General features: G+C 41.2%; 1 protein-coding gene across 1 annotated transcript in view; it reads left to right on the forward strand.

Moving 5' to 3' along the window:
* The first annotated feature begins 227 nt into the window (after positions 1–227).
* Gpc3 (glypican 3) overlaps positions 228–17119 on the forward strand; it is a 363266-nt gene continuing 346374 nt past the window's right edge. The window contains exon 1 of the mRNA XM_060374526.1: positions 228–588. Coding sequence (XP_060230509.1) covers positions 417–588 — 172 coding nt within the window. The 5' untranslated portion in view covers positions 228–416. The remainder of the gene's footprint in view (positions 589–17119) is intronic.

Here is a 17119-nt window from a genome sequence, read left to right on the forward strand (position 1 = left end):
AGGGCAGGGCTGCCTAGAGCCACCGCACACTCTCTTTATCCTCCTCCGGCGCCTCTCCCGCCAGGTTTGCCCGCTTTGGTAAACCCAGTCTCTCAGCTAAGCTTCCCTCCACAGTCCGCATCCCTCAGGCCAGCAGCTACCCGATCCCGCGCAGTCCCCGAGGCAGCGCAGCTTGCCTTGCCCCGCCCCGTCCCTCCTCGCCACGCCTACAAGGCTCCGCCCAGGGCAGCCCCGCGCCGCCAAGCTGTTCCCGCCCTCACCCAGCGCCCAGGTAGCTGCGAGGAAACTTTTGCAGCGGCTGGGTAGCAGCTCATCTCTTGCTCTGCAGGGCCACTGCCAGACTTGCTGAGTTCCGGGACCGCTCCAGCTCTTCTTGCCACTCTCTCGTGCTCTCCTCTCTCCCCCCGAGAAGCAGGATGGCCGGGACCGTGCTCACCGCGTGTATGCTGGTGGCGATGCTGCTCGGCTTGGGGTGCCTGGGACAGGCGCAACCCCCGCCACCTCCAGACGCCACCTGTCACCAGGTCCGCTCTTTCTTCCAGAGACTGCAGCCCGGACTCAAATGGGTTCCGGAAACCCCTGTGCCAGGTGAGTAGGGGTCCCTTGAGTATTTCCCGTGCACAGTGGGAAGCCAGGGCGCGCGCGGTGGCTCATCCCAGAGCGCGGTAGTCAGGAGCGGCCAGGGCTGCCGAGCTCTCTGCCGCCCGGTACCTGGGAATGGTCGCTGTGCTTGGGGCCTGGACCGTCTACCGACGGAGGGAAGCAGAGTATGCGTGGACTCTGTCCACATGCCCCAGGCTCACGCTGCTGTCAGGGAATGTGCAAACCAGAGAGATCAAGGAACGGCAGAGATCCCTTTCTAGCTCCCAGTTTGGGGGAGGGCGGGAAGGTGAGAGCTGGCTCTAGCAAACCGGCTTCACAACGTGGAGAGGCTGACCCTGGAATTTATCTCCCTTACTCGCACGTTCTGCCTTCGCTGGACCCGCAGATCTGGCCACACTTTCTCCACCTTGTGTCTCCCATGCCTTCCTCTCCCTAGGCTGGGTTACTGAGGCTGCCCGGGCCCAAGTGCAGGCAAAGTTAAGCACACATCTTTGAGTCCGCAGGGTCTAGGGAAGACACATGAAGGAAACTTTTGAGTAGGACGGTCCCCCCAAACGTGGGAGACTGAGGCTTTCCCTTCAAAACAGCTTCTCTTATCTAGGTTGGTAAAAATCTCTTTAAAAATCGGCGGTGCTGGCCTGTAGAGCGCGAGTCCAAAGACAATTTAACTCCTTCCCCTCCCAAATTCATCTGCCTTGACAGGCTGGACCCTGAAGAGAAGATTTTAGGCAGAAGAAAAGTTTCTGAGCGTCTGCCTTTTGTTCTGAACAATCAGACCGTCCTGTAAGGGCATAGTTTAACCTTAGCTGAGGGCCGCTGCTGTCAACAGATGAATATTCATGGCCTTGTGTGATAGACTGTCCAGCTGTTGGGCTCTTAACGCCTGCCTTAGAATCTAATCAACAGAAGTTGCTATACTAACAATATGGGCAGGAAGAATAGGTTTCGAAAAGATTAATTTTTCAGAGGTGCGCTCGGGAGAAACCGGCCAACCGTGTTTGCACACCGTGAGACGTTTGTGGCCTCTGGGGTCTCTCGCTGAAGACTACAGCCAAGCGCGTGTCCCGCGCTTGGTAGACATGGGGAGCAAGCCTCACCACAACTTGGTTGGTGGCTCTCAATAAGTCAGGGAGGCGGGCCGGATCGTTGGACCAAGTTGTAAATGCAGATGCGCGCCTTGTGGGCGCTGCCAGGGAGTGTTCGCTGGCAGAAGGTTACCTAGGCAGCCAGCGCGCCCTCAGTCTTTTCTTTAGGTTGATGAAAAGAGCCTATCGAGCCTGCTGTTTAGTTGCAAAGGTAATTGGTCACCCTTTTTTCTGTGACTAAAATGCACTTGCGCATATGTTAAATATTGCCTTGCAGGATATCGCTCTAAGGGAGGGGAGAACTACCTCTTCCACTGTTAAGTCTTAATAACATACCACGTGGGCGTGTGCAAGAGCTGTAAGGGGCAACCTCCGAATCAGTTCTACAGAGCTGAAACAACAGGCGGATCTCGCTCCCCTGGAAGTGCCATGGTAATTAGATTGCTAAGGCTAGAGAACACGCTTTTGTTGATAATGTAAAAATTGGTCCTTACAGGCTGAGCCCCCACAAGATGAATTGGTCTAAGGTTGGGGTTGGGCAGCATTTGGGCTGATGAGAAGTGGTGAGGTAAAAATGGTGCTTAAGGAAGGTGGGGGAACCAGAAAAGTCCATCCAGATACGCATTAGCTATACCCTTACACACACTCACACACACACACACACACACACACAGGCACGCCCGCCTTTCTCCTTCCCCCAGTTCCCTGGCCGCCTGCCTCTTTGCTACATACATATAAAAGTATTGGGAGGGCCCACACACTGTGTCTATGAGAGTTGGCCAGGGCTTGCTTCCTGCCTTGCGTGCTTCCAGCCTAAGGATGATCATACTTATAGAGACTTACTTGTTACAGAAATTTTTCCTCTATTATTTTCCAAACTCTAGGAGATAGCACTTTCCCAGTTTTTTTCCCCCATATAAACCCAGCACAATCGTATTTACTTCAATTGTTTTTAACAAAATTAAGTGGTAGCCAGCACCTTCTACATGGCAAGCATGGAAAGAAGTCCAAAGTTCAAATATGGCAATATCCATACAGCTACCATTTATTTATTTATTTATTTATCTATCTATTTATTTATTTTACTGTGGGAGTATAGCTTTTATAGTCGTCTGGAACAAAACCATTTGTCCTGAATTTTATTCAGGCAAATATGGATGATATAGATATTGAAAATATGGTAAAAAATCATAACGTTCATGTGTAGAAAGAGCTCATCAGTATTTCAGAGAAGAGGTGATAATGGCAGACTGAATACAATGGCAAGTACGTAATTTCCAAGTGAATAAATGTGTAATTTGCTGCCGTCGTACACTGGTTAGAAATTGAAAGAGAGCTGCAAATTATTTGATAGTTATGAACCATCACGATGACCGTTTGACTCCCCCCTCCCACACCTAGAGATTAAGCCACGTTCAGTTTGTCTGCTGCACCACCGTGCTAGCTGCATTAATGCTTTCTTTTGCCCAGATAAAATGAGATTTGGTGCCACTAAGGAAAAATCCTCAAGAATGTCCTGTTTCATGTAAGGGATGCATTTGGGCTTGACTGCTAACTTTGGCTATTAGCAGAATTGGGTTAGAGAAGATAAGGTACATTTCTTATGCTAACATGGATGAGACTAAGTGGCATTTGAAATCAACCAATCTAAACAATAAATCACTGGTGCTGAAGGGCTACCCCAGACTTGTACAAAACTGATCTAAACCCTTCCAATCTCAAGTTCCCATTTCTTTCAGAGTGTTCAAAGGTAATGGATAGCCATTCTAAATAGCATGTTCGCCAAATCCACGAATCTCTTCAGACCCCACTTTTTTTTTTCAAAGATTTGTAACTTGGAAAGCACTACAGATGGAAACCAGGCACACAGAGTTAGCATTTGGCAGGGAGATCCATATAACTGACTTTCAGTACAGCTCTTTCGCCCTTATTTAATTTAGAAAAATTCAGAAAAAAAGCCAATGAGCTCATAAGTCTAGATGTTTATTTTGTTTTGCTTAACCTACCCACAGGCGCAATCAAGAATGGATACAATTTTAGGCAAGGGAAGTGAGCTAGTAATCAGACAATGATGTTTCCAATTGTCTCAAGGGAATGTTACAGAAGTCTGAAAAAAAATTCCTCTAAACAAAAATCAAGTGTAATTCACTTTATGAATGCCATACACCACTTTTGTGGGGGGTGGGAGTTGCAGGGGGCGGATGGGAATGAGAAAAATCAAACAAACCATGGTAGTGTTCCAACTCCCCTAAGATTGAGAGATCTTGCCTTGAAGAGGGCCTTGGAATGTGCCAGAACTGACCCAGAAGGCCAAATGCACCTATGGGTAAAAGGCAGCCTCCAAGAGCCAAGATCAACTTGTAGTTTCTTGAAATTGATGAAACAGAAAAATATAAAGCAAAATTCTTGAAACAAAGAGTTTGTTTTTATGTGTCTCTCTGTGGGTGTGGGTGTGTGCACACGCGTGAGCATGCACGTGCACGCGCCTGTGCATTTACTATGAGAACTAGCAACCATATCTGTGTTACCAGCTGTGATTCCCTGATTCTTCTGAACAATTAACTATCCTAATGTTGGCAGAGAGAATGAGAACTGAGATGTGGGAGGGTTTTCTCTCCTCTGAAATGGCACTACACATTTAGGTGAGCAGGTGATTTGTCAAAACTTTTCAAAAGTTGTACTGCTATGCTAACTCAAAGTTGTGTGCTAACTCAGAAGACCTTACAGAATTTTCAGATGCACTCGTAATATAGTCACTGCATACATCCTGACTGAAAAGTGCTTAGAAGGAGCCATCAGTCTTAAGGGACTGGTGGAGGATGATTGGTGGGACACCTTGATAGGCTCTCTGTTAGGTGCTGGGGGTGCAGAGAGGAGTAAGTCTCAGTCCCCTTTGTCAAGGGGTTTTCAGTAGTGGGAGAGCACACAAGTAAACAGGCTTCCCAGGAAACTTGTAGGATTAAATAGGGTGAAAGAGGCTAGAAAATACCTCCAGGAAATTGGCTGAAATGGTCACAATAGGCAGCTGGGGCAAGGGAAAAGAACTGAAGAGATGAAGTGGGAGATAGGGAGAAGTCTCTTAATAGAGCCTCCATCTTAAAAAGAGACAGAAGAAGGTTTTGATAGTTACTAGATGACACAGATGGCGTTAGTTTTGCAATGTGTTTTTTTTTTCTTATTTGCTGGTAGATTGTATCCAATATTTTGATGCAATATTTTTGAGCATTCTGTTGCTTCCCTTCCATCTTTAGAGTTGCAATGTTTGTTGTTTATTACCAACCTGGGAGAAAAGAGTCCTGGATTTGTCTCCTATGAGACAAGACAGAAAATATGTTTTCTCTTTAAATGGCAGCTATCAATGACCATGCCAACTTTAGTGTTTGATGCATATACAAAAGCATGGGTCTTAAGAAGGATCTTATTACTCATTTCTAAGAAAATTGAAGATAATCACTTATAACTTGTGCACACGATACATCATTTGGAAAGAATTTCACTGGGGATCATGTTGCTCAACTGAAAAGTTCTGGCGTGCTGAATTTGTACATTTTTGTGAATGCTTCCTTTTACTCTGATCTCTAGTTTTTTTTCTGCATATGGTTATTTGTATGTTTTAGATTATAAGCTTCTTAAAGGGAAAGCTCTTTATTTGAGCAGTGTCGAGGGCAATGCTAATAGTACCATACGGCACTTGGTTGATAATTAACAAAAATAGAATTTCTAGGTCCTTAAGTATTTTATATAAACTCCCGCATACTTCCTCCAGCTGATTTTCAAAGCTTCAGCCCAGTGTTATGGCACATTATTAGGCCATGCAGATCAACTTTTAGTCTTTATGTGTTTTGTATTATGTCTTCAGGCTTATTTCCATTATCTGCCAACTCTTAATAACTGGTAGGTTTATTAATGTTGAATACCCAAAGACCAAATTGAAGTCAGCAGCGTTGTTATGCCTGGCTTAGGATAGTTAAAGATCAACAATTATTATAGCACATACATCAAAGGACCTCTCCTAAATCGAGTCCTCTCTGATTTAATGTCCGCTAGACCTTCTTGATAATGTTGGTGCTACCATATTTGGAAGTTGAGCTAGGAGACATGCACAGACCTGTTGAAGGACCTCACAGGTTTTTGTAATCTGGAATCAGAATCCGTGTACAGGCTCCACTCGAGAAACTGTTCCAAGAGCCAACATCTGTTGAGCCCTAGCTGACCTTGTCAATGGGTTTGATGTTTTTCATAATCTAGGGTCTAATGGGAAGTATGGGCAGAAAAATCCCCTAGTCATTTGCCCATTTTTAGCAGCATGTCTGGCTTGAAACAGGATCTCTAGCACTCCATTAAGAAATGAACATCACAAAATAGAATCCAAGCCATGGTTCCCCAGACTGGCTTTAGACAGCATTAAGTAATGGGAATTTACCTCCTGAACTATAATGGCAGAGAAAATATGTTTCAGAAAGCAGGGTGACGATGAGCATATCAGTAGAGAAAATGCATTTTGAAACTCTGTGTGTGAGTGGCGAGGCACCCACTAGAACACCTCTAGCCCATGCAAAGATCTTTTTGAATATACAAACTAAAGAAGCTTTATTCCTATACTTCAAATTAGTCCAACTGAATTAGTCCAAGTGCTAATTGTCATAAATTCTTGTATTTTTTTTAATAAACAACAGCAACAAAGATAAATTCAAAGTGATTACCAAGAAAGACATTTTACATTTTGGCTTCCCTTTGTGTGGAGATGGACAAAGCCACTTTTGAGAATTTGTATTTTTCGCCATGAATCAGAAAAGGAGTCAATGCATTGCTAGTGTTCCGAACAGTTAATTACTTCTAGTAGCTGAAATTGTATTTATATGTCAGATTAGGAAATCTACTCAGCTCTTTGAAGTGTACTTAATAGGCTTATATTGATAAATAATTGATAGGGAGATAAAATATAAGCAAAGGCAGTGATAAGGAGGGACAGGGAAGTCAAACCCATTATAAAAGAAACTTTTACCCATTACACCCATTCATGCACTGTAAGATGAAAGTTTTTCATTTCTCAGCAAAGGTTATAGTGTTTAAAACAGTAATTTTGAAATTTTCGACAATGAAGCAGGTGTCTATTATAAATTGAGAAGAAGGCACAGTTTTATTGTAAAAATTCCATTGATCTTTTAGAGTCTTCCTTTTGAAAATAACTAGAAATCCTGGTTGCAATAACCCCAAGTTACAGTTTCACAAGTATTCCTATCATGAGTCTGTGATCTCCTGTAGGTTAGGAATTATATGGTGCTCATCTTTGTAGCTGTACTTAGTGTCAGCAGTAAGTACTAATACATATTTACTGACCAAATGAATACAGTTAGAATGTATTAGAAACATACAAGTACAATAAAGTCAATATTTAAGTATTGATTTAATTTTACTGGGTTTTCTAAAAAGGAATCATTTTTTCAGGTTAAAAAATCCATCTGTTGCTTATAGGTAAGTAAAAAGAATGTTGGCTTAATTCAGTTGCTTACACTTTAATTCCCTGGAAGAAGTAGACTAGCCAAATTTTAAAAGAGGTAAGTATTTTGTTCTTGTTTCCAAGGCAATTCTAAGTAATTTAAAAATAAAATTATACACATATATAAATTCATGTACTTTCTTTATTATATTTGCTGAATTCTGGCTTGTGAAAACATTGTGACCCAGTATCAGTTAAAGAAGCACATACTGCTCAACGTATTGCTTTTTTTTTTTTTTCAGCATATGCACTAAACTTTCCTTCCTAAGACAAACCAGTTGTCCTCAATGTTTACTATTTCTTACCTGTGGCATTAAGATTGATTAAGTTGTGTTTAAAAGCACATATTCCAAAAATATGTTTGTAGGATGAGAAATTGTATGTGGTAGAATAAATTAATTTGCATAGTTCTTTCTTTATTCCAGTTCTGTCCCCTGTCTTCCACCATTGCATGTTTAGCATTGATAGTGCATATCATGACATTCTGAGGCTCTCCATTGCTCTTTGTCAAGCTTGGTTTTGCATAAATTGAAGCCGAGGTTAAAATGGTGAAGAGAGGAAGAGTTAGACAGGCACAGGGAGGAGATTTAAAGCTCACATTCTGGTACATTTTAGAATATTAACCGGCATATAACAGACAGAAAGTACTGGAAAACATCTGAACATGGGGTTTTGCAATTCCGTATATTTAGGAATAATTCAGAGAGTGCATTGGCTGCCCAGAGTATTTAACCTGTTCTTTGCATCCATGATTTTGGAGTATATAGGGAATTCACGACCTCCAAACCTAATGTTCATTGAATGCAGGCACCATATTTGAATCATAATCTCTAGACCGGTGAGTACAGTGCCTTGTAATTCTTATTATTGTAATTAATTACATAATTAACCATTGGGAGTGAATATAAGATTACACATTTGAAGGACTTGACTACTGTACAGTGGGGGCATAGGATGTCATGTAACTATAGAATATTTCCTGGAGTGCATGGTTGTCTAAACTGCTCTGCAGCAGAGAATGAAGAAAGGATGATGGAGTTGAAACACACGCCTATTCTCTCTGCCCCTGGGAGTCCAAGCCCCTGTTTGACCAAGAGGATTGAAGAGGAGCTGACACAGATTTTCTAGCTATGGTGTTCATTAAATGTGGTATTGGAATATGTATATACATGTATGTATTTATTGTATTATATGTATTCATATAATATGTGTATATTAATACATATATTCATTGATTACACATATATCTATACATTATTATTTTGATAGCCATAGTTAATTACACATATTGTTTAGCTCAGATTTGTTGTTACTCTCAGCAGTGAGTAGCCTCTTGCAGTCATAGCTTACATTTGTGATTTCAAAGCTGTGCTTTAATCTAACTCATGTCTGCACAACACAACTGCTCATAATGTGGCTGCACCTTCTCACTTCCAGGGATTGGCCTGGTTCCAATATGCATGTATGTGCACGTGTTCCACTCGTATTCTGCATACACACAGATGAGACAGCAGGGTGTGTCTGACCTACAGCTTGTGAATCACGTGCACCCGTGGTCTGGTTTAGCTATGAGTATAGTTTGACACAAAATTGTAAAGTTGCTCAAAATGTCAGGAGATTTTTTTTTTCCCCTAGCTTGATCTTATGAGTCTTAAGCACGAACTCTGTAGATGATGACATCTTGTCACAGTGTCCAAAGGTTGGACGTGTCTGTCGGAAGAGGACCCTGACTCTCAGTGGGAAGAAATAAGGGATATAGCTTTCCACAGACCAAGCAAGATGAAGTTTATGTTGCTGCACTGGTTGCCACTGATATCACAGACCTATTGCTTATTTATCAGGTTTCATCATTGCCCCAAGAGTGAACATGTGATCCTCATTAACAATGGTCAGCTCGTACTATGAATTAGACCCATCCTGGAGGACTGCTTCGAGCACTGGTAGTATTGCATGTGAATGTGTCCTCAAAGGCACTTGCCAAGCTAGATTTCTCAGAATGTTTGCACCAGGGAAGACATGTATCTGTTTTGAAAACTGTAAACTCACAGGACAGGAGCTTACTAATAATGAACTTTATATGCCAGCTCTACATTAATATTGAAATATTATTCATCCAGGCATTGTTTCAACCCACAGTTATTGAGCACAGATTTTGTGCCAGGTACTGATATCGGAGTTGATTCATGAGATAAAATTATTGCCAAAAGGAGTTCCCTAGCTATTGAGGGACTCAGGCAAGTAAAACTCTGAATGTTCTGAGGAATACCATAGAGATGGACTTGACGTGTAGCTTTGGGAAGTGGGGAGGTATATCTAGTTGCCTTAAGAGTGTCGTTGTTAGGGACTAAGATGTCTCAATGGTTAGGAACACTGGTTGCTGTTGCAGGAGACCTGGGTTTGCTTCCTAGCACCCATATGTCAGCTCAAAACTAAACTATCTGTAACCCCAGTTTCAGGTGATTTGATACCCTCTTCTGGCCTCCAATGGCACCAGGCATGTATTTGGTGCATATACAGACACAGAAGTGAAATGCACATAAAATGAAAATAGGTCTTTAAAAGAATAGTGCCTTTGTGCCTGAATGACTGGAGAGCTGGCACAGTGGGCAAAGTGCTTGTCCTGAAAGTCTGAGGACCAGATTTCAAGTCCTTGGGTCCCATGTATATCCAGCATGGTGATATGCACATTCAATTCTAGTGCTCCTACAGCGGGATAGGAGATGGAGACGGGACTTTCTGTGTGATTGAGGACCGGCTAGCCTGGCATGTAGAGCTGTCAACAACAAAGATGCTCTGTCTCATATCAAAGGGGAGGAAAGGAATGATACCTGAAGTTGTCCTCTGACTGGCACATATAAGCCTTCACTCAGCACTTGCCAGGCATGCCTAATGGCCTGAGTTCAATCCCTAGAAACCACATAAGTGTAGGAGAAAACCAACCTCACCAAGCATGTCTTTCAAACATGGGCTGTGTCACACGCTCACAGCCTCCTATCATGCACACATACATAATAATGAGGGGGAAGAGGCTACAGATATGTTTCCTCTAAACCCTTGGCTCACATTATCTTCCTGTCTCAGCCTCTCTGAGATGCACCACTGTGCCTGGTTTAGAAGAGTATATTTTTAAAGATGAAATAGTGAGTTTGGTTTTGAACACATTGAGTTTGTGGAACACTTAGCATGGAGATAGCAACTGTCTGGCAGGTTATTCACATTGTCATTTGGAGCATAGAATAGAGAGCAATCAGGGCTGGGGATACATTTTTTGGACTTATCAGTACATAGATGGTAACTGAAGTCCTGAGACTCTATGAGATCACCAAGAAAGTGTGGAGTTCAGATGAAGCATAGTTGGAACTCATCAGTACATAGGCTCAAGTGGAAGTCATGGGTGTGGATGATATTTTCCAGGCTTTGGCATGGAAAATGTCTTAAATGTATTTTTGCCAACATCTGGTGATTTAAAAAAATATATATATACCAAATCTTTCAAGAATTTCCTTGATTAAGAGAAAGTATGAGTCTATGTTGTCAGAGACCAATGTTCAAAGTACCAAATACCCAAACGTATATACATATGCAGTTGGAAGAGGAGAGAGAGAGAGAGAAAGAGAGGAAAATACATTCAAATAAAGGTGTTAAGAGTTCTATTTATTTTTCATTGCAACACCTATGAATCATATTTAAAGTGTAGGTTGTTAGTTGTTACTTTCATGTGGTCTTTTTTTTTTAAGATTTATTTATTTATTATGTATACAATGTTCTGTCTGTCTGTACACCTGGATGTCAGAAGAGGGCACCAGATCTTACCTTAGATGGCTGTGAGCCACCATGTGGTTGCTGGGAACTGAACTCAGGACCTCTGGAAGAGCAGCCAGTGTTCTTAACCTCTGATCCATCTCTCCAGTCCCTTATGTGGTCTTTCATAGCCACATCTTGCCATTTGAAAGCCTTGCTTTCATGTATCTCAGATGTACACAATGCAAGAACTGATGAAGTGCTTCATTCCAATATGGTGGTACTCTGCTCCTCCCCTATGGGGGAGCTCTCCCATTCTATAGAATGAAAGCTGTAACACTAGTTCTGGGAGATCTGGGCTATATTCAATGCTGGCTAAACTCTGAGACATGTGGTTCTAAGCAAAGTCTAGAGATACTTGTGAAACTGGGATAATTTTTAAGCATCCTTAAAAGATGTCATTGTTTTTGTTCCTGGGTTCAGAGAAAGTTGTAAAAAAAAATAATAACTCTGATGTCTTTAATTTCTCTGTTGTTTAAGACGTTGCCTTCATCAGGGTTTCTACTTTCATTTTTTAAAGATTTGTGTTTTATTAATTTGTACAAGTGAATGTCTGCATGTGTTATGAGACACTTGTCCTCAGAGACCACAAGAGGGCATCAAGATCCTCTGGAAGTTACAGGTATTAATGAGCCACCTTCTGTGGGTGCTAGGAATTGAACTCCAGTTCCTGGAAAAAAAACAAAACAAAACAAAGATGGAGAGATGGCTCAGAGGTTAAGAGCACTATCTACTCTTCCGGAGGTCCTGAATTCAAGTCCCAGCAAACACACGGTGGTTCACAACCTTCTAAAATGAAATCTGGTGTCCTCTTCTGGCGTGCAGGTGTACGTGCAGACAGAATACTGTATAAATAATAAATAAATAAATCTTAAAAAAAAGAAAGATAACAGCAAGCTCTCTTAACTGTTCTGAGTCACAGGGCTTCTACTGTCTTTCAACACACACTCAAAACTCTTTCATTTCTAATAAATTTTGGAGGGATCATTTTTAGGTGGGTTGGATAGTTTCCCCACAAGGGACTATCATAGAGAAAGAATATTTACCCAGTACCTCCTATATGTCACTTACTATCTATGTGGTTTATCACAGTATATAAAGCAAACCTGAAAGGCATGCCCATTTTATAGTTGCAAAAACTGAGGTCTAGAAAGGTTTACTTTCCCCTAGTTTGTATAAATGATGGAGCCAGGATTTAAATTTAGATTTGTTTTACTCCATCTCCAATATTCTTTCCACTCTATCCTTTGGATTATGAGAAGAAATGGTATAATGTGCATATAAAGTTTTGACCTGAGTTGCCATATTCTTTTTTTTTTTTTTTGAGGTACTATACATTCTGGTTCTTCTATTTGAGTATGCCTTTGCTTGTCTAGTCTGTTCTTCTAACCTTTGTTAGATATATGTGTTCAGAATTATGTGTCCTTTGCCAATCCCATTGTCTTTGCTTACTCATGGACCCATTCCCATGACTTGATCATGTTTGAATGGCTTCCACATCCTTCAATCTGATCTCTCCCTTGTTGTCCAGTGTAGCATCTCCCAATTTCCTGGTGAATATCTCCATCAGAAAGTCCTTAGTGTTTTACCTTAAGCAGAACCAAAAATTGCTCACCCCATCATTTTCATTTCCCATCTTCACTAACCTCTTTTCAACCTTCTACATTTCTAGTAATGGCTTTTCTTCCATACAAAGACTTGAAACCTTGACATCATCTTTGATTTCTTATACCCATATTAATTGGCCAAGTCCTGCAAATCTATATAATGTCTCTGACTCTTATCCCTTTGCTGTATGTACCCTCTATTTGTAGATAACAGGATTCTGAACCATTCCTGAAAGGTCCAGTTGTCTGTTGACTAAATCTTGTAGATCATCTGCCTATCTATGCATCATCACTGCATAATGTAGTCTTACCTACCCCCCAAAGTCTCAATGCAGTGCCACATTTTTCATGAACCTCCCCCTGATTCCTCACCATGAGATATAATTGTTCCTTGTTTGAACCATGCCATCCCATAATGGAATCAGAATCTGCATTTTCAGCAACATCTTTCAGTGATTTGTATGGGTTTTAAAGTTTGAGAAAAGCTTCCAAATGCAAGTTAGATGAAGGTAAAAACTGTGTAGTACTTGTTAGAATATCTTAAATGTAAATTAATGTCTTTGTCACTTTTCACATCTGTGCTTTGCCCATGCATTCACTGACCTTAGGGACCTATATTTAAGAAATGTATGGGGGAGTGGGTAAAGAGAGAAGAGGAAGAGGGGATGACAGATTGGAGGAGAGGGAATGAAGGAAGGAGAGAAGGAGGGAGAAAGGCTGAAGAATAAATGAGAATGGGTTAATGAACCAGCCAGAGAAAGGGCAGGGGGCATGGCGCGGGGGTGGGGGTGTGGGGGTGGTGTTGTCAGTGAGCATGCAGGAGGCCTCAAGATCTCTGTTGAGTAGGTAATAGCTTTGTGACTCATTTGGGAAACACTTCCTTTGTGTTTGTGCGTAGGTAAAAGTTAGTCTAGGCTTTGCTTTAATACAATGTTGTAGCACGGGGCAAATATTTTCAGGCATCATTTTGCTTCTTCTCTAGGGGGATAAATGGTTGAATGCTTTTCTGCTTTTTCATATAGGAGTCTATCTTTTCTGGTCATTCCCAGAAGTCACTGTACAACTTTAAAGGTTTCAAAGAGCCATGGAAGAACTGTCCTCAGTGTTTCTAACAGACCATTCGATTTTCAGAAACAGATTTTATGCTTTGTTTTTAAACATCAAAGATTATTTCTGAAATAAAGGTTTATTTTCCCCATCGTATTCTGAAGGTTTTCTACAAATGTTAATTCTTCAAATCTAAGTCATTTCTTGCCTTTGAAATGTCAGTGCTGTGGGTCAATTTAATAACGTTGCCTAAAGGGGTGTTTTTGGGGGAGGGGGAGGGACTTCAAAAGGTGCCAGATTGGTGTGTCTTTGTTCTTTAAGGAAGTAAGTTTGCCTGATTCACAAAACCTGAAGGTGATGTTGGAATCCAGTCATTCAGTCTCCCCTCAATATCACCCAGTTTTCTTTTCAAATTTGGTCCTAATGGCAGGGACTACCAACTGTCACTCAGGGGTAAAATTCCTGAAAATCTCACCAACACTTCATAGATCAGTGCTAATGAGCAGCTCAAGTTACTTAGTTAACACTCTGCAGCTAAGGGAAACAACGGGCTCCCCCCCCCCCCATGGGTCTGCACCCCTCCAGATCACAAGGCCCTCCTTCATCTGTCTCCTTTCCTCTGCTTCCCTTCCATCCTCACATACCCCTTCAACTGCTTATAATTTAAAACAGAGGTGGTTTATGGTTTGTTATGTTCATTGAATCATTTTGTGTTTCTTGTTCTCCTAAAAAAAATAGATGAGTGCAACATTTTATATTTTCCCATGTGCATTTTGGTTTTAAACTGCATTTCCTCTTCCGGTAGCTCTTGATTTTCCTCCCTCCTCTCTCCCTCTTGTCCTCTGCCTCCTCCACATCTGTCTGTACCCAGTGATTCTGTCACATGTTTGGTTTGGGTACCTGGTTACTACTCTTGAAATATGAAATTCTGTCCCTTATTTAGTTTGGAAGTGAAGAGCGCTATAGTGGTTCCTTTTTCTAAAAGTCCTGAGTATTTGAAATGCTTTTTGTATAGACAGAACAAGGCTAAGTATTTGGTGATTATCTCAGCTGAATTTATGTATAGTTGGCATTCTCTTGCTTTATTATAATTCTCAATGAAGGCAGTTTACATCTTTGTTCTCTCTTGGATGGCTGGAGAGGTAGCTCACTGGTTAAGAAATTCTCTTTCCCCCTCCCCCATTGAATGCTTTTTTTTTCTTTTGCGTTGAAGATAAGAACGCCCCTTTGAAATCCTGCTAACATGTGTTAGAGCTGACACCTACCTTGTAGGTTAACCAAATTACAGTCTGCTTCTCCCTGATGCCATTATCACATTTCAGGGACTCTGTTTCACTTGTTGGGTTTTATTGTTCCAGTCTCAATCTTGACTTCAGGTTGGAGACTGTGTTCTAATCGGACTGCTCTGTGACACTGTTTCTTTGTCTTTATACTTATGGGGGATCTTGTGTGTGTGTTCTATTTATTATCTCTTCCATGCCCAGCCAGGGTTAGGTGGTTATGCACTTACGTATAAATATTTAATAATGTAAGTTACATGAAATGTACTTGCAGGTATTTCAATCTTTCTCCTTGTCCCCCTCCCTACAGCTTGCTCTCTGTCGCTGTCTTTGTCTCTGTGTGTGTGTGTACACGCGCACGTTCCTTTATCTCAGATGTTTAGGTTTGGAGGACATTCCTTTGCACTTTGCTTGATGGACACTATGGAATGGGAGCTTTTGAGTCAGTCAGGACTACCAAAATGGTAGTGCTATGTCACAGATAACATTAGTCTCTTGTCCTATTTTTTTTTTCTAACTGGTTCTCTAAATTCCCCTAAGCCAGAAGTTTCGAAGTATGAGATTGCATGTTTTTAAAGAAAATATTATGGATAAAGACTAATGTTCTCAAGTCAGGAAGAACAATTAGTACCATTCATTAATCAGGGACCATGTTTTGACTCTGGGTCCTGGCTAGGAAATATAAACTGTGAAAGTCACACATATATATGAACCTCAGGCAAATTTATGACTTGTCAGCCTTTTAAGGTTAAATTCTTAACCCCAAATCAGCAGATTCCTCTGGGCCACTGAGCACTCCCCTCCCCAGCCCTTTGCTTAACAGCAGCTAATGGCCTAATGAGCAAGAATTTTTTGCCTATCAGTTGCCTAAAGAGCAACAGCAAGGCTTATTTACAGAGTTTAGGTCAAAACTTGAGTTCTTGAACTGAAAAACTACAAGGTCAGTTTAAAAAACTCCAGAAATGCAGTATCCCTGTATTCATCAATACCTGTCAAGTAAAGGAGGCAGACAACTGAGTTCAAACAAATAGTAATAGTTGCCAAAACCATGAACAGTCTAATTAATTTTCCTAATAGTTCTTCCCTTCTTTGTTTAGTTCTACTATAAATAGCCTCCATCTATTCTTTAATGAGCTTTCAGTGTGTGCCTGGAGGTTCTTACGGTCATGTGGGAGTGTTTGATTGTCAGACTGGGACGATGATGAAGGTAAGAATAGTTAGAATTTTGGCTGAGATTTCGGAAGGGGCTGCCAGATAAAGGCAAATAAACATCCACTACTTACTGCCTTTGTCTCTTTCTGTACTGGAGTTTTGAATGGCTGTGAATTCAGCTTGCCCTGAAATCAGTGAAGTCTTTGTGTCTCCTCATATCGTAATGACTTTTGAAAAGAGAGAGAGAGAGAGAGAGAGAGAGAGAGAGAGAGAGAGAGAGAGAGAGAGAGAGAAAGTGCCTGTTTCCGAGATCTGCTGCTTGGAATCTAGGCTTGGACTCACACAGAGTATATATTTTAGGATATTCTCTACCCATCATAGTGAAAGCCCCCGACTTTCATCTTCTGTGTTTGCATTTTTTTCTGAGACAATAATGAAAACTTTTTTTTTTTAGATTCCTTTGTGTTATTGAAAATCCTATTTACATAAACAGGCATTGTTGTGACTTAGGGAAGAATGTAGGGTCCTGTTCTTTAGCTCCTTGTATATCTTTGCTAAGGCTTGTCTAAATAGAAGTAATGACGCTTTAGTCTAAGCAGCTTTTCTCATTTAGGTAAGCAGGGTGGTTTGAAATCTCAGTTTACTAGATAATTGAGTCTCTTCTTAATTATTTCAGGCATGCAGGTTGCTCTCTTTATAGTAAAGACCCTAAAAATCTAGTAATCTCCTCAGGCATCCATTTGGTAATAAAATCCTGTGCATTTTCAGGGGTTAATTTTCATTACAATTGCATGTTGTCTCCCTACCCACACTTGAGGAAATTCTGCTATCTTTTAGGGTCTGGTTTCCTCACGGTGCAAAAGCACACTTAAAAAAAAAAAAAGAAGAAGAAAGAAAACATCTAAGAATCCTGCTAGAAATACTAGGTCTAGAGGAAATTTAAATGTATTCAGATTCATGCTCATTACACAACTTTCATTTAGAGTTTTTAATAGCCTTGTCATATTTCTTGGAAAATCATATGCCTGACTTTGCCAGGCTTGG

The sequence above is a fragment of the Meriones unguiculatus genome, chromosome X, assembly GCF_030254825.1.
Source record: "Meriones unguiculatus strain TT.TT164.6M chromosome X, Bangor_MerUng_6.1, whole genome shotgun sequence".
Lineage (NCBI taxonomy): Eukaryota > Metazoa > Chordata > Mammalia > Rodentia > Muridae > Meriones > Meriones unguiculatus.